The following is a 24,858-nucleotide window of genomic DNA, read 5'->3' on the forward strand; positions in this document are numbered from 1 at the left end:
TGGCCCCGAGTCCTTGGCCTGTCGGAGGCGGCGGGGTCCGCTGCGTCAGGAGAGCCGCACCCAGGGACTATTCCGGGGTCCCGGCCCCGACCCCCTCCTCGGAGCCGAGATGCCCGCCTTCTCCGTGTCGGGCGCCGCAGCCTGTCGTCGACGCCACCTTAGGGTAGAACGTCCCGGGCGCCTGTGCCGGCGACCGCGGAACCCTGCGCCCCCTCCCCCACACAGTGTGTCCTCCGTGGGGGCGGGGCCTGCCATTGTGCCAATAGAAACAATGACTTTCTGATTGGAAAGCCGGGCTTCCCCCCAACCCGCCGAGCGTCGGTGACGTCGCTGCGCCGCACCCACCATTGGTGGGCTGCGGCCGGCGCGTGCCCAGAGCTGCGCGGTGCGGGCAGCGCCTGATTGAACCCCGCGGGCAGGCGGGAGCTGAGCTGAGGGTTGCGGGCTCCGCTGGCGCGGGGCGGGGATCCAAGGAAGCCAAGGCAGCTGCCGCGACACAGTCTGCTCTGCACGTGGCCTGCCGGAGCACTCGGGACCCCTGGCCGAGAGAGCGGGCGTGGCCGTCAGTGCCGGGACCCTGGGGTGGGGGGCGGCGAGTCACCTCCGTTCTCTGCTCTACAGGGACGCCCCAAACAGGTGCTCACACGTTAACACTCGCTGCTCAAGCAGCCAAAGCTATTGTTAGGGCTGCTGGCTCTCCAGGCTCCGTCCGGCCATCGTCTCTGCGCCCCAGCGCTGCACGTGGCACCCCCCACCCAGAGCCGCGAGGGCGCTCTCCTTCGCGTGTCCTGGCACCAAAGCCTCATCCCCAAATCCGGGACAGGATTAGGGCCAGAACTCAGGAAGGGGAATAAGAGATGTGCAAATAGAAGAAAGGCTGGAGAGGGCGCTGGGAGGCGGATGAGGGCGGCGGCCGAGAGCGAGGAGGGCGGATCCACCAGCTTGAAGCCCCGCGTTCAGCCCCGCACGGCGAGCGGCTCTGACGTCCTTAACAAAGATGGCGACCACGGCTTCGGGTGCCAGAGCTGCCATGCGCGGCGGGTCGTACCACCGGGTCCGGGGCATCGGGGCGGGGGTGGAGTGAACCATCGGGCGGCCGGGAGCCATGTTGGAGCGGCGGGAGGCGGCAGCAGCGTCGGGGATGCTGTGGTGGGGGCGGCAAAAGCCGGGGCCGCTCGCCAAAGGCGCCCTGGCCACGGAATAGATGGTGCCCAGGGGGCGGCGGCGCGGAGCGACAGGCCGAGGGGCGGGGGGCCGGGGCGGCGGCAGGGGCCCGGGAGGGGGCCTGAGCGGCGGGGCGGGCCTAAGGCCCGGACCGGGGCGGGGGGCGGTGGAGGCCGTGTGGGGAGGTGGAGGGTGATGGCGAGGCGGCCGCCGTGGCAGGGTCTCGAGAGACCATCGACCCCGGTACTCCTGCTCCTTCTCCTTCTCTCTTTGTTCCCCCTCAGCCGGGAGGAGCTGGGGGGCGGCGGAGACCAGGGCTGGGACCCGGGGGTAGATCTGCCCAGGGCGCGGATCAGCGGCGGAGCCTTAGCTCTTTGTCCCAAGCCGCCCGGGGCCCGGGAGGATGAGGGGCCTGGCTTGGGAGTCGGGGAGCCTGTTTCCGTGGCACTCCGAGGCGGAAAGCAAAGCGCCCAGAGCGGTCAAGGGTCCTCTGAGCAGCCGAACGCAGAGTTGGCCGCTGAGCACGGGATCCAAGCATTAGGCAGCCGCGCGAGAGACACGGGACAGGAGCCAAGGTCTCTGTTATGCTGGCGCCCGGAAGTCTCCTCTTGCCGGCGGACAGGACCTCTGCGAAGAGGTAGTCTGTCCCCAGAGGCTCTGTCCTTAGGGGTCCCGGGCCCGGGGAACAGCCTGTCCCTCCCTTCGGACTTCTTGATTCAGCCCGGTGGTCCCAAGCCAGCGTCCTTCCAGGCGAACTCTGGACGAAGCGCGCGGAAGAGAGTGGGAACCGTGCGCTGCTGTGGGGAACTGTGGGTGACAGGGCGCAGGGGTCAGGGGGAGAGAGCCGCGCCGTCCCGAAGGGAGAGGACAGACCCTCGGCGGGAGTGTCCCCCCTGGGCTGCGGAATCTGGCCCGGGGCTGGATTCAGCACCGCGCACGGCTAGGACAGCTCCTCTGGCGGGTTCAGCACCCCGAGAGCTTCGGACAGCTCCCGAGGCGGTGCCCCGGCGCATGCGCTCCCGTGGTCTCGCCCACCGCCGCTTCCTCCCGCAGCGCCCCGGGCCGCGCCCCCCCGGGGACCCTGCGGCTCCTGAGGCCTGGAGAACACCCCCAGCAAGCCGGGCACGTCCCCGTCGCGCCGCAAACCGCCACCCGCAGTTTCCGCAGTACAACTACCAGACACTGGTGCCCGAGAACGAGGCGGCGGGCACCGCGGTGCTGCGAGTGGTGGCGCAGGACCCGGACGCCGGCGAGGCGGGGCGCCTGGTCTACTCCTTGGCGGCGCTCATGAACAGCCGCTCGCTGGAGCTGTTCAGCATCGACCCGCAGACCGGCCTGATCCGCACGGCTGCCGCTCTGGACCGCGAGAGCATGGAGCGCCACTACCTGCGCGTGACGGCGCAAGACCACGGCTCCCCGCGCCTTTCGGCCACCACCATGGTGGCTGTGACAGTAGCCGACCGCAACGACCACGCGCCAGTGTTTGAGCAGGCGCAATACCGGGAGACACTGCGCGAGAACGTGGAGGAGGGCTACCCCATCCTGCAGTTGCGTGCCACGGATGGTGACGCGCCCCCCAACGCCAACCTGCGCTACCGCTTCGTGGGGCCGCCCGCTGCGCGCACTGCGGCCGCCGCCGCCTTCGAGATTGATCCGCGTTCCGGCCTCATCAGCACCAGCGGCAGGGTGGACCGTGAGCACATGGAAAGCTACGAACTAGTGGTGGAGGCCAGCGACCAGGGTCAGGAGCCTGGGCCGCGCTCAGCCACTGTGCGCGTACACATCACTGTGCTAGACGAGAACGACAACGCGCCCCAATTCAGTGAGAAGCGCTATGTGGCCCAGGTGCGAGAGGATGTGCGCCCCCACACGGTGGTGCTCCGAGTCACCGCCACAGACCGGGACAAGGACGCCAATGGATTGGTTCACTACAACATCATCAGTGGCAATAGCAGAGGCCACTTTGCCATCGACAGCCTCACGGGTGAGATCCAGGTGGTGGCGCCTCTGGACTTCGAGGCAGAGAGAGAGTATGCCTTGCGCATCAGAGCACAGGATGCAGGCCGGCCGCCTCTGTCCAACAACACCGGCTTGGCCAGCATCCAGGTGGTGGATATCAATGACCACGCTCCCATCTTCGTCAGCACGCCCTTCCAGGTCTCTGTCCTGGAAAACGCACCCTTGGGCCACTCTGTCATCCATATTCAGGCAGTGGATGCAGACCATGGGGAGAACGCCAGATTGGAGTACTCCCTAACTGGTGTGGCACCTGATACGCCTTTTGTGATAAACAGCGCCACTGGCTGGGTCTCTGTGAGTGGCCCCCTGGACCGCGAATCTGTGGAGCACTACTTCTTCGGTGTGGAGGCCCGAGACCACGGCTCACCTCCGCTGTCCGCCTCGGCTAGTGTCACAGTGACCGTGCTGGATGTTAATGACAACCGGCCTGAGTTCACCATGAAGGAATACCACCTGCGGCTGAATGAGGATGCGGCCGTGGGCACCAGTGTGGTCAGTGTGACTGCTGTAGACCGCGATGCCAACAGTGCCATCAGCTACCAGATCACCGGGGGCAACACTCGTAATCGCTTTGCCATCAGCACCCAGGGGGGTGTGGGTCTGGTGACACTGGCTCTGCCACTGGACTACAAGCAGGAACGCTACTTCAAGCTGGTGCTAACGGCATCTGACCGCGCCCTCCATGATCACTGCTATGTGCACATCAACATCACAGATGCCAACACTCACCGGCCCGTCTTTCAAAGTGCCCACTACTCAGTGAGCATGAATGAGGATCGGCCAGTGGGTAGCACGGTAGTGGTCATCAGTGCCTCTGACGATGACGTGGGTGAGAATGCTCGTATCACGTATTTCCTGGAGGACAACCTACCCCAGTTCCGCATCAATGCTGACTCAGGGGCCATCACGCTACAGGCCCCACTGGACTATGAGGACCAGGTGACCTACACGCTGGCCATCACAGCTCGAGACAATGGCATCCCACAGAAGGCAGACACCACTTACGTAGAGGTGATGGTCAATGATGTCAATGACAATGCCCCGCAGTTCGTGGCCTCCCACTACACGGGCTTGGTCTCCGAGGATGCTCCACCTTTCACCAGTGTCCTGCAGATCTCAGCCACAGACCGGGATGCTCACGCCAACGGTCGGGTCCAGTACACGTTCCAGAATGGGGAGGATGGGGATGGAGATTTTACCATTGAGCCCACTTCTGGCATTGTCCGCACGGTGAGGCGGCTGGACCGGGAGGCAGTGCCAGTGTATGAGTTGACTGCCTATGCAGTGGACCGGGGTGTGCCCCCGCTGCGGACTCCAGTCAGCATCCAAGTGACCGTGCAGGATGTGAATGACAATGCCCCTGTCTTCCCAGCTGAGGAATTCGAGGTGCGGGTGAAGGAGAACAGCATTGTGGGCTCGGTGGTGGCCCAGATTACTGCCGTGGACCCTGACGAGGGCCCCAATGCCCACATCATGTACCAGATCGTGGACGGGAACATTCCCGAGCTGTTCCAGATGGACATCTTCTCTGGAGAGCTGACGGCTCTCATTGACCTGGACTACGAGGCTCGCCAGGAATATGTGATCGTGGTGCAGGCCACGTCAGCCCCCCTGGTCAGCCGGGCCACTGTGCACGTCCGCCTGGTTGATCAGAATGATAACAGCCCCGTGCTCAACAACTTTCAGATCCTCTTCAACAACTACGTATCCAACCGCTCAGACACCTTCCCCTCGGGTGTCATCGGGCGCATCCCAGCTTACGACCCTGATGTCTCCGATCACCTCTTCTACTCGTTTGAGCGTGGAAATGAGCTGCAGCTGCTGGTGGTCAACCAGACCAGTGGGGAGCTGCGACTCAGTCGAAAGCTCGACAACAACCGCCCACTGGTGGCCTCCATGTTGGTGACCGTCACAGGTGAGGGGCAGGGGGCAGGCAAGTGACCCAGTGGCTTCAACCTGTCAGGGCTTCAGGGCTTCCCCAGGGCACCTCAAACCAAAAAGGAATTTTCAAGCTTCCAAGAAACCCTTAAGTGTTGGGTTCTGTGGCCCTCCCCCCCCAAAAAAATCTCACAGACCTCACAGGGACTCTGCTTAGGTTCTTGGGCAGTCTCTACAGAAGCCCCCACATTCTTAAGTATCTAGCAAACCTCATAAAGACTGTAAAAAACCATTTACTGCCCTAGGACTAGCTCTCTTCCTCCCAGAAGGCCCTACGGTGATGCTCCAGAGGTCTCAGGCAAAACCACACGATGCATCAGTCTGTTTCATGCCCACACGATGCATCAGTCTGTTTCATGCCCAGATTCAGATGAAGGGAGGCTTTAGGTCCAGTCAGATGCTCACCCCATCTGTGCAGGGAAAGGAGACCAACAGTTTCATGGTCAGAAACAGAAGTGTTCAGGGACAGTTTCAGGCACAGTAGGCTTGCACTGGCCTGGTTTCTCTTCAAGACCCTGCTGTTTGGGAAAATGTCCAGGGGCCCGCCTGCCTCTTCCCTGTGCTCACTGCCCCAAGCTTTCCCAAACCCTTCCCTAACAGAGGGTGCAGGCGGGGGAGGCTCTCAAGGCCCTGCCTGGGGGCCGGGGGGGGGGGCAGGTTTTACCAGCGCTCCTCAACTCCGCAGCAGGGACTCCTGGCATTGCTAGAGAAGACCTTCACCTCTCCCTCAATACACTCAGGAACCAGTCCTTAGAAGCCACTCAGTGTGTGCAGGCGTGGGGCAAGGCGAACAAAGCAGATGAGTCCCTCATCTCCCTCTCTGGGGTGGCCACTGAAGCCACAGGACCCAGCTCTGGAGTGGCAGGCAGCTGGCTAACTCAAGATTACTGGTGTGTGTCCGAGGCCCGCCTGGGGCTTGCTGATCCAGGGTTCCGGGGGGATGGTGCCATCGAGTCCCATGGGAGAACAGTCGGCTGAGTAGAGATGGGGGAGGGTGATCCCTGACCTGGAACCCTCCCTGGTTTTTTTGGAGGGGGTGTTTTGCTGGTTCTGCTGTGTGGGAGGGGCAGTTGGGAATGAGTGGCCAGTGAGCCTGGCTCCTGTTGGTGTCCTGAGTGGGCGTGGCCTGCTGACATTACAACTTGAGGAAGTGTGGGCTCCTAAGCACTTAAGGACCTTCCTGCGTGCTGCTGGAGGATGACTGAGCTGGGGGCTCTGTGGGGGGTTGGTTGTTCCTTCACCCAGAGCCCTCCTTGTGCTGGGAGCCAGAGGGGAGGAAGCAGCCACTTGTTGACACCTGGATGCTGGGAGAGCTGGTGATCACCAGCACCAGACCCGCGAGTGTCCCGGTGGGGCCAGTCTGTTGAGTCAGAGGTGCTGGCGGACCGGGGTGTCACTGGCTCCAGCCCTCTTGTGTCCCAGAGGGAGCCAGCAGCTGACCCCAGGCTGATCACTGACCCTGCCTGCCCCCACCTGCAGACGGCCTGCACAGCGTGACGGCTCAGTGCGTGCTGCGCGTGATCATCATCACGGAGGAGCTGCTGGCCAACAGCCTGACCGTGCGCCTGGAGAACATGTGGCAGGAGCGCTTCCTGTCGCCGCTGCTGGGCCACTTCCTCGAGGGCGTGGCCGCGGTGCTCGCCACGCCCGCTGAGGACGTCTTCATCTTCAACATCCAGAACGACACGGACGTGGGGGGCACCGTGCTCAACGTGAGCTTCTCGGCGCTGGCGCCGCGTGGGGCAGGGGCGGGCGCCGCGGGGCCCTGGTTCAGCTCCGAGGAGCTGCAGGAGCAGCTGTACGTGCGCCGCGCGGCGCTGGCTGCGCGCTCGCTGCTCGACGTGCTGCCCTTCGACGACAACGTGTGCCTGCGTGAGCCCTGCGAGAACTACATGAAATGCGTGTCCGTGCTCCGCTTCGACTCGTCCGCGCCCTTTCTCGCCTCAGCCTCCACGCTCTTCCGACCCATCCAGCCCATTGCCGGCCTGCGCTGCCGCTGCCCGCCCGGCTTCACCGGAGACTTCTGCGAGACCGAGCTCGACCTCTGCTACTCGAACCCGTGTCGGAATGGCGGCGCCTGCGCGCGGCGCGAGGGCGGCTACACCTGCGTCTGCCGCCCGCGCTTCACGGGTGAGCCGGGCGTGGGGCCGGGTGAACCGGTGGCCAAGTTTGGGAGCGGGGCCGCAGTTGAGTTTCAGGCCACTGGGGCTGCGGTGGGCGCGGTCAGACCGGAAGCGCTGGAGCCTGACCCTGGGAGAGCCCGACGCCGCGAAAGGAGAGGGGCACCGCGGGTGGGAGAACAGAGCTGCAGTGGGAGGGGGCGGGGCCAGTCGGGGGCGTGTCCACAGGCCGCGCCCAGCCCGAGGCCGGGGCCCCGCAGGCCGGCGCGCGGTCCTGAGTGGAGCCTGCGCTCGCCGCAGCGCGGTGACCGCGACTTCGCCCCCCAGGAGAAGACTGTGAGCTGGACACGGAGGCCGGACGCTGCGTGCCAGGCGTCTGCCGCAACGGGGGCACCTGCACCGACGCGCCGCACGGCGGCTTCCGCTGCCAGTGCCCGGTGGGCGGCGCCTTCGAGGGCCCCCGCTGCGAGGTGGCGGCCCGCTCCTTCCCTCCCAGCTCGTTCGTCATGTTCCGCGGCCTGCGGCAACGCTTCCATCTCACGCTGTCCCTCTCGTAGGTGCCCGCCCCGGGTCCGCGCGCCCCCCCGCGGCCCTTGCCTACCAGACCCTAACTCCTGACTGCGCGGCCCCGACGCCCCACAGGACGCCGGCCCGGCTCTCTGGCCCCAGCCCCGGCGGGCGTCCCGCCTACCTGCCCACTGCGGTGGTGGGTGGGAGGTGGTGGCTGGCTCCTGATGCCCCTCGCCCACCCTGCCCAGGTTCGCGACGGTGCAGCCGAGCGGGCTCCTCTTCTACAACGGGCGGCTGAACGAGAAGCACGACTTCCTGGCCCTGGAGCTGGTGGCTGGCCAAGTGCGGCTCACGTACTCCACCGGTGGGTGCCCCCGCGCGTGAGCGTGGGACGGCTCGGGGATACGTTCCGAGTCCCCTCAGGCCTGCCTCACCGTGCCCCTGAACACATGCCTGATAGCAGACAAGCGAGGACCCTGCTCCGTGCCATTCCCTGCGGGAAGGCCACTTTCTCCAGGAAGTGTGTGTCTCTCCTATGCATGCAAAGGCACTGCGGTCCAGCCCGTGTGGTCGCCAGTGGGGGGACTCACCAGATCCATTCAACGTGCTGGGGGTGAGGTGGGGGAGTAGCTGTGCCTCAGTGACCAGGGTGGGGGAGGGGCTACTCCAGACGTTCCTCCACGAACCCCCCCTTGCAGGCGAGTCCAACACCGTGGTCAGCCCCACAGTTCCAGGCGGCCTGAGTGACGGGCAATGGCATACAGTGCACCTGAGATACTACAACAAGGTGGGTACCACCGCAGGAGGGAGCTGGGAGTGAAGGCTGTGCTCCTTGGGGATTAACCCACAGCAGTGTTAACTGCTGTGCCTGGGTCCTTAGCCCCGGACGGATGCCCTGGGGAGTGCTCAGGGGCCATCCAAGGACAAGGTGGCCGTGCTGAGCGTGGATGACTGTGATGTGGCCGTGGCTCTGCAGTTTGGTGCTGAGATTGGCAACTACTCGTGCGCGGCTGCTGGTGTGCAAACAAGCTCCAAGAAGTGAGGCCCCTCCCCCCGCTTCCTGTGCCCATTGCCTACCAAAGCCCGCCCAGCCCACCATGTTCCACAGCCTTTCTCCACACTACTCGGTCCCCCTCCCCTCACAGACCCTGAAAGCCTACTCACCCTAGCCCGCATCCTGTAGCCAGCCCAGACCCCCTGTGCTCCAAAGCCCAACCCAGTCTCAAGTTTCATACCCAGCCCCAGACTCCACTTCTCCATCCCCTACCTCAGCCACCCACAAGCCTTGAGGCCCTCAAGCCTCGCTCCCCACCTTTCCCAGGCCATCAGCCCTACGTGTGCTCTGTCTGTACCCCTATGGTTGAAGGAAGGCTCTCACATCTTCCCTGGTCTGGCTTTGTCCTCACTCCCTCAGTCACCCTACTGTCTGAGTCCTGTGGTCCCCAGGAACAACCCTCTGCCGATACCCCTCCCACCAATGACACGGACCCCTGACCCCCAGGTCCCTGGACCTGACGGGCCCTCTGCTCCTGGGGGGTGTCCCCAACCTCCCCGAGAACTTCCCCGTGTCCCACAAGGACTTCATCGGTTGTATGCGGGACCTGCACATTGATGGCCGCCGAGTGGACATGGCGACCTTCGTCGCAAACAATGGCACCACGGCAGGTAGACTTGTGACTCCTACTGCCCCGCCCATGGCCCTGAGTTGCCACGGGGAGGGGGTGGAGGGCTGCATGGGGTGGCTCCGGGTCCCATCTCACCTCAGTCTGTTTTGATGGCAAGCGCCACGTTGTAGCCCAGCATCCTGCCAACCCCTACTGTGTTCCCTGTGGGAACACGGGGCTGACATGGTGACTTCTTTGGGCCATCTGGACCTCCACATCCCGCCCAGCCTCCAGCCTCGCTGGTCCCCCATGTTGTCTTCTTACTCTCCATGTGCCTTCCCTTCCCAGGCTGCCAGGCCAAGCTACACTTCTGCGACTCAAGTCCCTGCAAGAACAGTGGCTCCTGCTCGGAGCGCTGGGGCGGCTTCAGCTGTGACTGCCCTGTGGGCTTTGGTGGCAAAGACTGTCGGCTCAGTGAGTGGGCTGCCTGGGGCAGGAGGGGCCTGCAGGGTGAGGTCTGTTCCCGGTGTGGGGCCTGTGAACCTGTTCCTCTTATCCCCTCAGCCATGGCCCATCCCCACCATTTCCGTGGCAACGGCTCACTGAGCTGGGACTTTGGAGGTGACACGGTTGTGTCTGTGCCATGGTACCTGGGGCTGGTGTTTCGGACACGAGCGACGCAGGGGGTCCTGATGTACATGCAGGCTGGGCAGCACAGCACACTCCTCTGCCAGGTGGGTCCACCCTTCTGATCCCTCCCTATGCCCTCACCTCTCAGCCTCTGATGCCCCGAAGATGTGATCTTCATGTGGGTTCAGGCCTGGTTACACCGCCTGGATGTCCCAACCACATTGACCCTGCTATGCACTCTGACCCTTGACCCCCTTCCCCACAGTGATATCCTGTGCAAGTGCTAGTCACTAGCGTAGCTCTCTCTTGTGCTGGCCGTGTCAGTCCATGACCCCTGGTCCTGTCCCCTGCTCCTGGCCCCGTATCATCAGCGTAGTGCCCGTGGCACAGTGCCCCCATGCGTGTAAGCCTTGACTCTGCTGTTCTGATCTCATTTTCCAGCCCCAGCCCCACTTGGGGCTCTAAACCCAGGGCTGTGTGCATCTCTACCCACAGTTGGAGCGGGGGTTGCTGTCTGTGACTGTAGCCAGGGGCTCGGGCCGTGCTGCCCACCTCCTCCTGGACCAGGTGACTGTCAGTGACGGCCGGTGGCACGATCTGCGGCTGGAGTTGCAGGAGGAGCCAGGTGGCCAGCGGGGCCGTCATGTCCTCATGGTCTCATTGGACTTTAGCCTCTTCCAGGTCTGACCTCTGACCCTGGGGTAGTCTGTTCTCCTCCTTCCAACTAGACCCACCTTATCTGACCAGACCTCTAGTCCAGCCCTCCCAACTCCCCCCACTGCACATAGTCTGCTGCTGTCCCCAGGCCCCTTCTGTATGTCCTTGCCCTGAGCCCCCCCTCCCAGCCAGGTTGGTCTACTCCCAGGCCCTCCTTGTGTCAGGGAGACCACAGTTTTCTGTCTTGGTCTCAGGGTATGTCTGTAGCCAGTATTTTTTCTGACTCCTGGAAGCCCCTCCTGTTTGCCCTGATTCTTAGCCACCCCAAGTCAAAATCCTGGAATTTGCAGGTCTTTGCTGGGTCGCAGAGGGAAGAGCCTATCAGAGCTCTGCTCTCAGAGGAAGCCCTCCTCTCATGTTTGACCCATGCCCCGCAAGTTCTCCGCACTTCAGAGCGGCTCCTCCACAGCCCGTGCCCCTGGCACGGAGGCCAGAGCATGGTCACGCAGGGCCGGAAGGCCAGGGCCAGCTCTGGGGTACAGGGGTCCACCCAGCCCCTCCCCCCGCAGTGCTGACAGTGTCCCTCCTCCAGGACACCTTGGCAGTGGGGAGTGAGCTCCAAGGCCTGAAGGTAAAGCAACTCCACGTGGGAGGCCTGCCCCCCAGCAGTAAGGAGGCGGTTCCTCAGGGTCTGGTCGGCTGTATCCAGGTGGGGGTCGGCATGGGGCTGTGACTTGGGGGCACTAGGGCTAGTGGTCAAAGTTGAGGGCACCCTTGGACCCTGAAAAGCAGCATCCACATGGGGTTGGGCATGGTGTGTGTTGGGGGCGGATGGCCCAGAGCGGTCGGAGACAGAGCAGAGCTTTCCATGATGTTGGAGGGGAGAGTCCAGCTTAGATCCTCTGTGGTCACTAGGGATCTGTGTCAGACAATGCAGTTAGCAGCCCCGTGGCGGGGGGACTAGATTGAGACTGTTTTGGGATCTGGGTTTTATTGGAGCCTGCGGGACTGCATGTCAGGGTGGCCTGGTTCCCTGCCTTGGCATGGAGCTCATCCTTGTTGGCCGTATCCACAGGGAGTATGGCTCGGCTCCACACCTTCAGGGGCCCCGGCCCTGCCACCCCCAAGCCACCGCGTGAATGTGGAGCCCGGCTGTGTCGTGACCAACTCCTGTGCATCTGCGCCCTGTCCACCCCACGCCGACTGCAGAGACCTCTGGCAGACCTTCTCTTGCACCTGCCGGCCAGGTGGGCCCTGGGAAAGTGGAGGAAGGGTGGTCTGGGCAGGGACCGGTGGTCTGTGGTGAATCCGGAGGGCCTGGAAGACCTTGAGGAGGTAGGCAATGCAAACGACAGGTGCCCACTTCCTTCTCTGCTCTGTGACCTGTGTCCTGAGCTTCCTGACCCCATCTCCAGGTTACTACGGCCCAGGCTGTGTGGACGCCTGCCTTTTGAACCCCTGTCAGAACCAGGGATTGTGCCGGCGCCTCCCAGGAGCCCCCCATGGCTATACCTGTGACTGTGCGAGTGGTTATTTTGGGCACCACTGTGAGCACAGGTGAGAGACTGTGGGCTGAGATGATGGGGGGCCTGGCCGGGACAGGGAGGGTCACTGAGGTATCACAGAGCCATCTCACTTGACTGTTTGTCCCCACACCCAGGATGGACCAGCAGTGCCCACGGGGCTGGTGGGGGAGCCCTACCTGTGGCCCCTGCAACTGTGATGTCCACAAGGGTTTTGACCCCAACTGCAATAAGACGAATGGGCAGTGTCACTGCAAGGTGTGCCTTGCCCCTGACACTTGACCTTCCAGCCCTTCCTTGGACACAATCTGTGATTCTTGTCCAGCTTGCTGACCTCTGCCCCCTGACTTGGGCCCTAGCTTCTTCCCCGTGTCCTGTCACCTCTTTGCCTGCCAACTCTCATCCTTGATCCCAGCCCCTCCCTTGCCATCAGAGGCCCTGTCTTCCCTCCGGCCTGTGAGCACTGCTCTCTTTACCCCTTTCCCTTGATCCCATGCATGCCCCAAGCCTTGACCTGAGACCCTTACCTTGAGCCCTGACCTCTGACTCCAGGCCCCTGACCCATCCTCAAACAGGAGTTCCACTACCGACCACGGGGCAGTGACTTGTGCCTCCCATGTGACTGCTACCCTGTGGGCTCCACCTCGCGTTCATGTGCACCCCACAGTGGGCAGTGCCCCTGTCGCCCAGGAGCCCTTGGCCGCCAGTGCAACAGCTGCGACAGTCCCTTCGCGGAGGTGACAGCCAGCGGCTGCCGAGGTAAGCAGACTACGCTCGGCTCCAGCCACCGAGGGCTGGTCCCAGCGTGCTGCCCCCAAGGTACCCGTGGCCTGCTTGGCTCCTTAGGTAGGGGCTCTGGGGAACTTCTGAGGGGACCACTTACACCCAGGGAACCGCACGTTTGCTCCAAGACGCCGAATCTGAGACCAGCTCCTGAGAAGCCAGCAGAGGGCTGGGGCAGTGGACAGTGGGGGGGGGGGTGTGAAGGAGCCACACCAAGTGTGGCTGTCCCTTGGGCTGGGCCCTGGCCACCTGGCTCAGCACCTACTTTCTCCCTAGTGCTCTACAACGCCTGCCCCAAGTCCCTGAGATCTGGTGTGTGGTGGCCCCAGACCAAGTTTGGCGCTTTGGCCACAGTGCCATGTCCCCGGGGGGCCCTGGGTGAGTATTTGGGGAGCAAGGGTATCCCTGAGGGTGGGGGTGGGCTTGTTCTCTGACTGCCGGAGCCAGCTGTTCCTGAGTTGGGTGGTCTTATCCCTGCGCAGAGGCGGGAGTGGGGCAGGAGTCCTTGTGGGCCCCTCGTTACCCTCTTGGGCCTCTGGGTTCCTCACTGAGCCTCCATCTGTTTCTCTTGGCTTCTGGGCAGGATTGCGGGGTGCAGGTAAGGGGTACGTGTTTGCTCAGGTGTGCTGCCCCTCCCACCGCCAGAGCTTTTACAGACCCCTCCCTGCTGCTTGGTCTCTAAAAGCTACTCCCACCTGCTTAAGGCCCCTGGCTGCCCCTTCCTGCTGTCTGAGGGTCTGGAGGCCCCCCTCTGGCCTCCTCAGAGACCCCTCCCCATTGCCTGAGGACCCTGTAGAGCTCCCCAGCTTCCTAAGACCCTGGTAGAGCCCTCCTCCGTCCCGGAGGTACCTGCAGGCCTCTTCCTGCTGCCTGAGGTTGTGAAAGACCCTCCCCTGTGACTGAAAACCTGCAGCTCCTCCCTGCTGCTTGAGGCCCCGGCGGGGGCTGGACAGATTGTGTGCATGCTCACGTGCCCTACTCCTATGCCTGTGCACGTGTCTGTGAGTCTGTCTTGGGGAAGGGTTGTGTATTGAAGTCAGGGGCCCTCTTAAGCTCTCCCTTAAGGTACAGGTCAATTTTCCAACCTCCATCACCGTCCTCCAGATAAGGGAGAGCAGAGTCTCCAAGGGCAGCTGGAACTGGGAGAGAGCCCTACCCCCACTTCCCTTTGCTCACGGAAGACTTCTGGGAGACCTTGTCTGTGTTGGCGTGTCTGTGTGTGCACAAGAGAGCTTCGTGTGTGTGTATGTGTGCTTGTCCTGGTTCCTGGATCTGTGTGAGTGCCACTGTGGGCATTACATGTATGTGACTGTGGGCGTGTCTGTGAGCCTGTCCTGGTTTACATGTGTGAGTGTTGTGTGTGTGTGTGTGTGTGTGTGTGTGTGTGTGTGTCTGCAGCCCTACCCTTGTGTTGTCTTTGTGGTTGGTGGTGATAACCGTCCACAGACCCCTCAGGAATTCCCTGGCCAGCAGCTGGTCTTGGGCTGCTGCATCCAGTGGTACAGCCCTCGTTGCCTACTCTGATGGGCTCTGCCTCAAGGATTCCCCCTGGGGTAGAGTGCTGGGGCAGCTCCTCAGCAAAGCCGTCGCGGCCTGGGGCCTGAGCAGGGGTTGCCCACCCGCAGGTGCTGCCGTGCGGCTGTGTGATGAGGACCGGGGCTGGCTGGAGCCCGACCTCTTCAACTGCACCTCCGCTGCCTTTCGAGAGCTCAGTCTGCTGGTGAGACTGCCCAGCCCTTACCCCCGCACCCAGCCCTCCACAGCACCCCCAGGGCTGGGAGGCGCCCGTCTCGTGCTCCAGAGCTTTCCCTCTTTGCCCTTTTATCTGGTCACGCCCTTCTCCCTGGGAGGGAAAGGCCTCAGGGACCATAAGAGTGCCTGCTCCCACCCTTGTCCTGGCAGCTGGATGGCCTGGAGCTGAACAAGACAGCCCTGGACACCCTGGAGGCCAAGAAGCTGGCTCAGCGACTGCGGGAGGTGACTGGCCACGCTGGCCACTATTTCAGCCAAGATGTCCGGGTCACTGCCCGCCTGCTGGCCTACCTGCTGGCCTTCGAGAGCCATCAGCAAGGTTTTGGACTGACAGCCACCCAGGATGCCCACTTCAATGAGGTAGAACTGTGTCCTCTATTCCCAGTCCCCTGGCCCAGGGCCCCCAGCCCTGTGACCCTGGCTCCCAGCTCGGGCCCCTCCTGACCTCTGGGGAAGTGAAGGGTCCCAGCCTCTCCCTCTTTCTTTGTCCTCTTCAGCCCCTGCCCCCTTGCCTCTTGGGGCCCCTGTGAGCACGTGGTCAGTCCCCTCCTGCCTGCCCCGTTCCCTCATACCTCTCCACCACCTGGCTGAGCCCCACTCCATCTCCATCCTCCCAGAATCTGCTGTGGGCCGGCTCTGCACTGCTTGCTCCGGAGACGGGAGACTTGTGGGCGGCGCTGGGGCAGCGGGCCCCCGGGGGCTCCCCAGGCAGCGCTGGGCTGGTGCGCCATCTGGAGGAGTATGCAGCCACGCTCGCAAGGAATATGGAGCTCACGTACCTGAATCCCGTGGGGCTGGTGACACCCAATATCAGTGCGTGGTGGGTGGGGCAGGGCAGGGGGCCGTGAGAGGGCAGGGACCTGGAGGTCTGAGGAGCGGGACTGTGCTACCACCCTCATCTGCAGGCACAGGCCCTGCACTGGTAGCAAGGATGATGTGGACCGTGGGACTGGGGCGCAGGATGGGGATCAGAGGGCATGGGAGCCTCAGCTCGGGAAGGCGTCCTTGATGGGCCCCACCCCTTTCCTGTGGGCAGTGCTCAGCATTGACCGGATGGAGCACCCCGGGCCGACCCGAGGGGCCCGCCGCTACCCCCGCTACCACAGTAACCTTTTCCGAGGCCAGGATGCCTGGGATCCTCACACCCACGTGCTGCTGCCTTCCCAGCCCCCGCGGCCGTCCCCATCTGAAGGTGAGCCCTTGGGTGCCCCCATGGCTGGGTCTTGTCTCCTTGTTCCCTGGTCAGACACCGAGTCCCCTTCCCCCAGCCCATTTGCCACTTGCCAACCCTCCACTACATACCTCGCCACACCCTCAGCCTGCCACGCCTGTCCCTCACCGCAGACCACCCCTCCCAGGCCTTGACTGTTCCCTCCCTGGCTGCAGCCCCCCGGCCCCCATTCTAGATCTGCAGGGAAGAGATCACCGTGCATGGCGCTGGGCTGGTTGGCGGTCACTGACGGTGGCTCCTTCCCTCCCCTCCCCCCGCAGTTCTGCCCACAGGCAGCAGCGCAGAAAACTCAAGTGTGGGCCCCCCGCCGGCACCCCCGGAGCCCGAGCCCGAGCCTGGGATGTCCATCGTCATCCTCCTCGTTTACCGCACCTTGGGTGGGCTGCTCCCTGCCCAGTTCCAGGCCGAGCGGCGAGGCGCCAGGTACCGTGGGTGGAGTTACTTCAGGCCCTCACCCCTGGGCTTCCTGTGAGCTTCCATCCAACCCAGCTTCTCCTTTTGTGGTGGGCAGATAAGGAGGTTCAGAGATTCTTCTTCTTCAAAAAAAAAAGACTTTTATTTATTTATTTGAAAAAGAGTTACAGGCCGGCGCCGTGGCTCACTAGGCTAATCCTCCGCCTTGCGGCGCTGGCACACCAGGTTCTAGTCCTGGTCGGGGCACCAGATTCTGTCCCGGTTGCCCCTCTTCCAGGCCAGCTCTCTGCTGTGGCCAGGGAGTGCAGTGGAGGATGGCCCAAGTCCTTGGGCCCTGCACCCCATGGGAGACCAGGAGAAGCACCTGGCTCCTGGCTTCGGATCAGTGCGGTACGCCGGCCACAGCACGCTGGCCACGGCGGCCATTGGAGGGTGAACCAATGGCAAAGGAAGACCTTTCTCTCTGCTCTCTGTCTCTCACTGTCCACTCTGCCTATCAAAAAAAAAAAAAAAAAAAAAAGAAGAAGAAGAAAAAGAGTTACAGAGAGGGAGAAAGAGATCTTCCATCCACTGGTTCACTCCCCAAATGGTTGCAATGGCCGGGGTTGTGTCAGGCTGAAGCCGGAAGTCCTGAGCTCCATGGAGGTCTCCCATGTGAGTGCCAGGGTCCCAGTACTTGGGTTGTTTTCCGCTGCTTTCCTAGGTGCATTAGCGGGAGCTGGATCGGAAGCAAAGCAGCCGGGACTCCAGCCAGCAGCGCTCATCTGGGATGCTGGCATCACAGGCAGCAGCTTAGCCTGCTGCGCCGCAGCACTGGCCTTAGATAGAGATACTTCTGTGCACAGCTCCAGGGAGCTGTGTCCGTGCTGTGCTCCGAGTGGGACAGTCCCTGGAGCTGTGCAGAATAGCAAAGCTTAGGCTGACAGACACAGAGCCGCAGGTGGGGGCAGTCCCATCCAAGAGGGGTCTGTGATCCAGGTCCTGACAGAGCAACTGGCCCACAGAGGCAGGCAGGCAGGCTGGCTGATGGGGAGCAGGTGTGGGGGGAGGGAGGGCAGTTTGGAGCCAGCAGGGCCCGACCGTCTCAGACCCCAGTCTGGGGAGTGAATGTGAAATGGCGCACTGAAGGCTTGGGGGGTGGTTCTCAGACTAGCATCCACCCTAGGACACTTGGGACCATGGGCCCGCTGTGGTGAGAGGGGTGAAGACAGGGAGAGGTTGGCAGACACCAAGCTCGGATGGGTGTCTCCGTAGGCTTCCCCAGAACCCTGTGATGAACTCCCCGGTGGTCAGCGTGGCCGTGTTCCATGGGCGCAGCTTCCTTAGTGGGCTCTTGGAGTCCCCCATCAGCCTTGAGTTCCGCCTGCTACAGACGGCAAATCGGAGCAAAGCAATCTGCGTGCAGTGGGACCCACCTGGCCCGTGAGGATCCCACTCTGGAAGCCCCTGGTCCCTCTGGTAGCCCCTGGGAGGTCACTTGTCACTCCAGCCTTCCCCCGGGTCCTCACTAGGTGGCGCTGTGCAGCGAGGCCCGTAAGGAATGCTGCTCCCCCATCCACACATTCTCAATGCCTCCCACAATCTCACCACCCCCACCCCTCACTGGGGCACCCCAGAGGGGATGGTGGCTCTGACTGTCCCACGGCTGCAGGGCGGACCAGCACGGTATGTGGACGGCACGGGACTGTGAGCTGGTGCACAGGAACGGGTCCCACGCACGGTGTCGCTGTAGCCGGACGGGCACCTTCGGGATCCTCATGGATGCCTCCCCTCGTGAGGTGGGGCTGCGCTGTGTCCTGGGGAAGAGTGGGGAGGTCAGAGGGCAGGAGGCTCTGCCCAGCACCTCAGTGACCGTCTCTGTCCCCCCAGCGGCTGGAGGGGGACCTGGAGCTGCTGGCTGTGTTCACGCACGTGGTCGTGGCACTGTCCGTGGCTGCGCTGGTGCTGACTGCGGCCATCCTGCTGAGCCTGCGCAGCCTCAAGTCCAACGTGCGCGGAATCCACGCCAACGTGGCGGCTGCCCTGGGGGTGGCAGAGCTCCTCTTCCTGCTGGGGATCCACAGGACCCACAACCAGGTGCAGGGCCAGGGCCAGGGGACCTGTGTCCTCATGACCCCACTGGCCCAGGAGGGCCCCCTGGGGCCAAAGCTTGGGGTCGGAGATTGGGGATGCAGGGGTGGGGACCAGGGTTTGGAGCAAGAAGCTGGGGTAAGGTGTTGTGGCTCAGGGGTCCTAGGTGGGGAACAGATGCAGGGCGTGGGTGTCAGCCGTAGGGCGAGGCAGAGGCCCTGACCCCGCCCTCCCTGCCTGCAGCTGGTGTGCACCGCGGTCGCCATCCTCCTGCACTACTTCTTCCTCAGCACCTTTGCCTGGCTCCTCGTGCAGGGGCTGCACCTCTACCGCATGCAGGTTGAGCCGCGCAACGTGGACCACGGGGCTATGCGCTTCTACCACGCCCTGGGCTGGGGTGTCCCTGCTGTGCTGCTGGGTGAGAGCCCTGTCCACTCAGAGCTGTCACCCCGACCCTGTCCCTAGTCCTGATCGTGAGCCCCAGCCTCATCCTCCCCTCCTCCTGGGGGGAGGAGAAAGCAGCTCCGCCCTCACCCCTCTTCTCCCCACCCATGGGAGGGTCTCTAGAACCCCCTTCCAGCCACCGCTTCTCTCCCCAAGGCCTTGCTGTAGGCCTGGACCCCGAGGGCTACGGGAACCCTGACTTCTGTTGGATCTCCATCCACGACCCCCTCATCTGGAGCTTTGCCGGCCCTGTTGTCCTTGTCATCATGGTGAGTGCCCTGTGCTGGGGTGGGGTCCTGCAGGGTGCAGTGCCGGGCACGCTCCAGCTTCCTGGACTCCCTGCCTCTCTGTTGTCTGGGTGGGGAGTGGCCACTCCCCTCTCAGCCGTCCCGGAGACGGGGGCAGGGGTCAGAGACTTGGCTGCCCCTCCCCGCCTGTGTGCTGTCTCTCCGGCTCCGTCTGCATCTCAGTCTCGCTCTGCTCCCCCACCTCTGAGCTTGCGATTCGAGGCTCCCCTGCCTGTGTTTCTGATTCCTGCCTCTGGGAGCGTGTGTGTGTGCATGGAAGAACTTCTCACTGGCCCTGCCTCTGCCGTGAGTCTCTGTCCCGGCTCCCTCTGTCTCTCACTCCCTCTGTCTCTCCGTCTCTCTGCCCTGCTCCGCCCGGCCCCACAGATGAACGGGACCCTGTTTCTCCTCGCTGCCCACACATCCTGCTCCACAGGGCAGAGGGAGGCCAAGAAGACCTCTGTGCTGTGAGTCGGGGGCTCTCAGGAGCGCGGGCTCCTCCTGGGAGGGGTCTGGGGCCCCCAGCACATCCCCAAATCCCAGAGGAAGGGGAGGAGCTGCACCTGCCCTGGCGCCCTGGCTGTCTGCTGCTCTCCTTGCCTCCTGGGCCTGCCAGGGTCTCCTTACGGCTTGGGTGGTTCCCTTCGTCCCTGCCCCGTGCACCCGGCCCCGGCCCCCGTGTTCTCTCTCACGTGGATGTCGTTTTTCCTCGTCCCCTCGTGGCTCGCTCCTCCAGGGGTGCTCTCCTTGCTCCTGGTGTGACTCCCACCTCCCCTAGTATCCTCCCGAGGCCTCCATGTTCCTGGGAGTTCCTTTCATTCCATAGTCCCAGCGTGGCCCCTGCGTGTCGTCCCGTGTCCCCTGCATGAGCGTGACCTCGCGTGTCCTCACGGCAGGCCCCTCCGCAGCTCCTTCCTGCTGCTCCTGCTGGTCAGTACGTCCTGGCTCTTCGGCCTCCTGGCAGTCAACCACAGCGTCTTGGCCTTCCACTACCTCCACGCCGCACTCTCTGGGCTCCAGGTAGCTCTGGCACCCCTCCCCCACCGCAGCCCTGCATCACTCTTCCTGGATGACTGTGCCGTCCCCGGACACTGGCCCCGGCCGCTGACCCAGGCCTGGAGCTACCTCTCAAGTAGATACGGGTCCTGCTCTGACCGCTCTGCCCTGGCTGTCTCTCCCTGACTCCTCTCTGGGGCCCCCTCCCCGGGCTCCTCGCTATTCGCGCTGACCTGCAGTGACAGCTCCCTGCTAACCGGCAGGGACTGTGAGCTCTTGGTGACTCTCTGGCCTTCGCCAACTCTTCTGACCCTCTCGGTCCTTTGCTGACCCCTTACCGAGCCCACACCGACCCTTGCTAACCCACAGGGCCTGGCGGTGCTGCTTCTCTTCTGTGTGCTGAACGCAGACGCACGGGCCGCCTGGACACCAGCCTGCCTGGGCAGGAAGGCGGCGCCCGATGAAGCAAGGCCAGCACCTGGGACGGTGAGGGAGTCGAGACGGGCACCGGGGGGCTGGGGTCAGAGGCCCTGTCAGGGCTGGCTCACGCCCCTGTGCCCACCCCCGTCCTGTAGGGCCCTGGGGCCTACAACAACACAGCCCTGTTTGAGGAGAGTGGCCTCATCCGCATCACGCTCGGAGCCTCCACCGTCTCCTCTGTGAGCAGTGCCCGCTCTGGCCGGGCCCAGGACCAGGACAGCCAGCGGGGCCGCGGCTACCTCAGGTGAGTGGAGGAGTCGCCTCGTGATGGACACGCCGGCCTTACTGGGGTTGGCATCATGAGGTGCCCCTCCTGCCACATACCAGGGACACCCCCTAGCCATTCCGCACGCAGCTGGGAACCCAGAGTCCCGCCAGCCTCAGGCGCTCCATCACATCCTTCTCTGATGGGGGGCTCCTGCGTTTCCAGGGACAACGTCCTGGTTCGACATGGCTCGGCTGCTGACCACACTGACCACAGCCTCCAGGCTCACGCTGGCCCCACGGACCTGGACGTGGCCATGTTCCATCGAGACGCTGGTGCAGTTGGGGGCCTGGGAAGGGAGGAGGGAGGCGGAGGCGGAGGTGGAGGCTCTCTCCCCTGTCCCCCTTTCTTCTGCCCTACCTGGAGCAGTGGCTCACTGGGGTGGGCGAGCTCCCCCCAGCTTGCTACCACAGGAGGCTCCTATACCCCAAGTCCTGGTTCTCCCAAGCCATCCCGGGGAAGTCTCTGCCCCCCCCCCCCACTCCCACTCTGAGCTCCGCCCAGATCTCTGCCCCAAACCCTTGCGCCCACCCTCCAGACTCCTTACGGCCGAGCCCCTCGCCTCCCCCGCTGCTGCTATACCCTCCTGCCCTGCCCTTCCCAACTGCAGGTGCAGACTCCGACTCCGACAGTGACCTGTCCCTGGAGGAGGAGAGGAGCCTGTCCATCCCATCTTCAGAAAGCGAGGACAATGGCCGGACACGAGGGCGTTTCCAGCGTCCGCTACGCCGGGCAGCCCAGAGTGAGAGGCTCCTCACCCACCCTAAAGGTGGTGGAAGTCCTCTGACCCCGTGCATGACCAGGGACCCTCCCCTACTTTCCATTAGATGCGGGGACCCCGCCATCGCCTGAGCATGCCTGGGCTGGCCCATTGGGAACCTCTGGGGTCATCACTGGTACCGCATGCACCTGTCCCGTCCTGCGTCCTGGCAGTGCTTGGGGGACTGTGAACAGCCTGGGTGGCACAGGTGACGAAGTGGCCTGTTATCCCTGCAGCCCCTCATCTCCCCGGCAAGCTGAGGTTCAGCCTGGGCTCCCTGGCCCCTTAGTCCTCAGGTTCCTCCACCTCCAGTGTCTTTCTAGCTCCAGTTAAGGGTGGGGAGCTTGTCAGCTACCCCTTTCCTGGATGCCTCCACTAGCCTCGCAGGAGACGCCCTCCTGTTGCCACCTGTGCTCAGTGAGCACAGCCAGGGTGTCAAGGGTCACTCAGGTCAAGGTCATGAGTCTGGGTCACAGGGGCATGAGTCAGTGGGGTCAACACAGCGGGGCCATCAGCTCCTGTAACACCTGCCCTGGCTCCGCAGACGTGGACGGCAATGACCTCCTGTCTTACTGGCCAGCTCTGGGGGAGTGCGAGGCGGCTCCCTGTGCACTGCAGACTTGGGGCTCTGAGAGACGCCTCGGCCTGGACAGCAGCAAGGACGCCGCCAACAACAACAACCAGCCAGACCTGGCCCTGACCAGTGGGGACGAAACCTCCGTGGGCCGGGCGCAGCGCCAGAGGAAGGGTATGATCCCGATCCTTGTGTGTTGCAGGAACCCTGGGTGCTGCCCGTGCCCTGACCCAGGCGCTCACGGCTTCCTCATTTCAAACCCCGGGGCCCCTCCCATCTGGGGAACGTCCGCTCCTCTGGCCTGCTTCACAGTTCCCAGGGCGGCCCGCGTTCTAACTCGGGAGCTCCTGTCCCACGGGGACACAGGACCCCAGGGGTTACTCCTCCTCCAGCCGCAGTCAGGACCCGGACCCTGAGCCCCTGCTGTGCGCTGGAAGCTTCCTGTCCCTGCTCTCCTGCCTTACAGGGACCCCCAGAGCTTCTCCCTGTCCCAACCCGAGGTTTCGGCCCCTCCCTTGCATCTCAGGGGACTCCTGCCTGCCCCTTTGGCCCAGGCCTGTATTGCCGGAACCTGGCAGCTGCCCCTCTTCCAACCTGGGGGAGCTTTGCCTGTCCCGCACCATGGGGACCGCCCCCGCCGGATCCCTGCATCTCTGCCTCTCCACTCCCACCGCTGTGCTGCTGCCTCCCGCCCTCCCTAGGGGTGTCTGTTCCCAACCCAGTCTCACAGGGACCACAGGGGCCGCCACACCTCTCCATCCAGGGAAGTCTTGTGCCTGTTTTTTGTCCCTTCTGTAGGCATTCTGAAGAACAGGCTGCAGTACCCACTGGTGCCACAGACCCGAGGCGCCACTGAGCTGTCCTGGTGCCGCGCAGCCACCTTGGGCCACCGTGCTGTGCCAGCCGCCTCTTACGGCCGCATCTATGCTGGTGGGGGCACGGGCAGCCTCTCGCAGCCGGCCAGCCGCTACTCTTCCCGAGAACAGCTGGACCTGCTCCTCCGGCGGCAGCTGAGCCGAGAGCGACTGGAGGAGGCCCCTGCTCCTGTCCTGTGCCCCCTGAACCGGCCAGGTTCCCAGGAACGCCTGGATGCTGCACCAGGCCGCCTGGAGCCCAGGGATCGGGGCAGCACCCTGCCGCGGAGGCAGCCGCCCCGGGACTACCCTGGCGCCGTGGCTGGGCGCTTCGGCTCCCGGGATGCGCTGAACTTAGGGGCACCCCGTGAGTGGCTGAGCACGCTGCCTCCACCCCGCCGCCCCCAGGACCTGGACCCACAGCACCCGCCTGTGTCCCCGTCTCCCCAGAGGCAACTCTCAAGGGACCCCCTCTTGCCATCCCGGCCCTTGGACTCTGTGTCTAGGAGCTCGAACTCTCGCGAGCGGCTGGACGAGGTGCCTAGCCGGCACCCCTCCCGAGAAGCACTCGGGCCACCCCTGCAGCTGCTCAGAGCTAGGGAGGACCCAGCCAGTGGCCCCAGCCACGGCCCCTCCACAGAGCAGCTGGACATTCTCTCCTCCATCCTCGCCTCTTTCAACTCCTCGGCCCTCTCCTCCATGCAGTCCTCCAGCACGCCTTCAGGCCCTCACACCACTGCCACACCTTCCGCCACAGCCTCTGCGCTTGGGCCCTCCACTCCGCGCTCTGCCACGTCCCACAGCATCTCAGAGCTGTCGCCGGACTCAGAGTAAGCACGGTCCAGCCACTGTGCTGTCACCTGTGTACCCTGTCCCGGGTCCCACCACAGAGTGGGGTGGGATGGGGTGGGGTTGGGAGGTGCAGGCTACCCCTGGTTCTGCTCTCACAGTTGGGGGGCTACAGGCTGGGGACAGCAGTCTGGTAGGGCATGGGGGTGTGACCAGCAAGAACTCCCCAGCTGTGTGCTGGGAACGTGCCACACCTCCCTGCAGCTCCCGGGGAAGGAGGGGAGCTGGGTGCCTCCCAAAAGCCTTGAGCCAGAGGAGGGGGAAGCCCTAGAAGCAGGAGGCGACCTGGTCTTCCTGAGGGACAGGGAGGTCTCACCTCGGGCTGTATGGGGTGCCAGGATGTGCCAGCAGACGAGCAAATCATGCATTCATTCACGGATTCCTTCAGCCAGTGTGAAGCTCCTCCTGCCTGCGGGCACGGTGGAGGGGGCTCCCCGGAGTTGAGCTGGGACCTGGTGCATTCAGGCGCCTGTGGGGCAGCCATGGGACACGGTGTGCGGGCCTATCGGCAGTAGCTGCGTGCACAGGGCTCAGAGAGGGAGGGGCTCAGGGCTTGTCAGGTCTTGTGAGCCCAAAGGGGGGCTGAGTCGCTCTGAGAAGATAGTTGCTTCATGCTGTGCAGGGTTGCAGGGTGAGAGATGGCTGTGGGGGGAAGAGGGCCCCGTGGGTGGGGCCAGGGCAACTGAGCAGGACCCAGTGGTGAGAGAGGAGGGGTGGGGTGACAGGAGTGACCTACAACCTGGTCCCACTACCATCCAGCCTTGGGCCTGGTTGTGTGAGAGGTGGGCTGGGGGCCGAGCCGGGGTTCAGGCTCTGGACTCACGCAGGTCTGAGTTTGCGATCTGTCCCTACCTCAGTAGCTGTGTGACCCTGGGCAGGTTCTGTGCCTCTCTGAGACTCAGCTTCTTCATCCATGAAGGGGTCTACAGTTCTG

General features: G+C 63.8%; 1 protein-coding gene across 7 annotated transcripts in view; it reads left to right on the top strand.

The window, feature by feature from the left end:
• CELSR3 (cadherin EGF LAG seven-pass G-type receptor 3) overlaps nt 1–24,858 on the top strand; it is a 27,435-nt gene continuing 2,577 nt past the window's right edge. The window contains exons 1-35 of one of the 7 annotated variants that reach the window (XM_008260612.4): nt 2–5,098; nt 6,601–7,251; nt 7,569–7,794; nt 8,000–8,115; nt 8,450–8,538; nt 8,632–8,789; nt 9,253–9,416; nt 9,704–9,829; nt 9,920–10,089; nt 10,481–10,666; nt 11,235–11,351; nt 11,718–11,889; nt 12,058–12,199; nt 12,303–12,423; nt 12,741–12,924; nt 13,225–13,326; nt 13,532–13,546; nt 14,574–14,668; nt 14,851–15,060; nt 15,318–15,513; nt 15,737–15,892; nt 16,192–16,354; nt 17,600–17,767; nt 17,997–18,123; nt 18,215–18,421; nt 18,659–18,833; nt 19,016–19,128; nt 19,534–19,613; nt 20,043–20,166; nt 20,512–20,628; nt 20,718–20,866; nt 21,053–21,162; nt 21,498–21,656; nt 22,192–22,395; nt 23,020–23,905. In XM_008260612.4, the coding sequence (XP_008258834.3) occupies nt 901–5,098; nt 6,601–7,251; nt 7,569–7,794; nt 8,000–8,115; nt 8,450–8,538; nt 8,632–8,789; nt 9,253–9,416; nt 9,704–9,829; nt 9,920–10,089; nt 10,481–10,666; nt 11,235–11,351; nt 11,718–11,889; nt 12,058–12,199; nt 12,303–12,423; nt 12,741–12,924; nt 13,225–13,326; nt 13,532–13,546; nt 14,574–14,668; nt 14,851–15,060; nt 15,318–15,513; nt 15,737–15,892; nt 16,192–16,354; nt 17,600–17,767; nt 17,997–18,123; nt 18,215–18,421; nt 18,659–18,833; nt 19,016–19,128; nt 19,534–19,613; nt 20,043–20,166; nt 20,512–20,628; nt 20,718–20,866; nt 21,053–21,162; nt 21,498–21,656; nt 22,192–22,395; nt 23,020–23,905 (10,376 nt within the window). In that variant the 5' untranslated portion in view covers nt 2–900. Of the gene's footprint in view, nt 5,099–6,600; nt 7,252–7,568; nt 7,795–7,999; nt 8,116–8,449; nt 8,539–8,631; nt 8,790–9,252; nt 9,417–9,703; nt 9,830–9,919; nt 10,090–10,480; nt 10,667–11,234; nt 11,352–11,717; nt 11,890–12,057; nt 12,200–12,302; nt 12,424–12,740; nt 12,925–13,224; nt 13,327–13,531; nt 13,547–14,573; nt 14,669–14,850; nt 15,061–15,317; nt 15,514–15,736; nt 15,893–16,191; nt 16,355–17,599; nt 17,768–17,996; nt 18,124–18,214; nt 18,422–18,658; nt 18,834–19,015; nt 19,129–19,533; nt 19,614–20,042; nt 20,167–20,511; nt 20,629–20,717; nt 20,867–21,052; nt 21,163–21,497; nt 21,856–22,191; nt 22,396–23,019; nt 23,906–24,858 lie in introns of those variants that run through there. The other 6 variants (XM_051852442.2, XM_008260613.4, XM_051852443.2 and 3 more) reach the window with 6 other exon arrangements.

This window comes from Oryctolagus cuniculus, chromosome 10 (assembly GCF_964237555.1).
Source record: "Oryctolagus cuniculus chromosome 10, mOryCun1.1, whole genome shotgun sequence".
NCBI classification, from domain to species: domain Eukaryota; kingdom Metazoa; phylum Chordata; class Mammalia; order Lagomorpha; family Leporidae; genus Oryctolagus; species Oryctolagus cuniculus.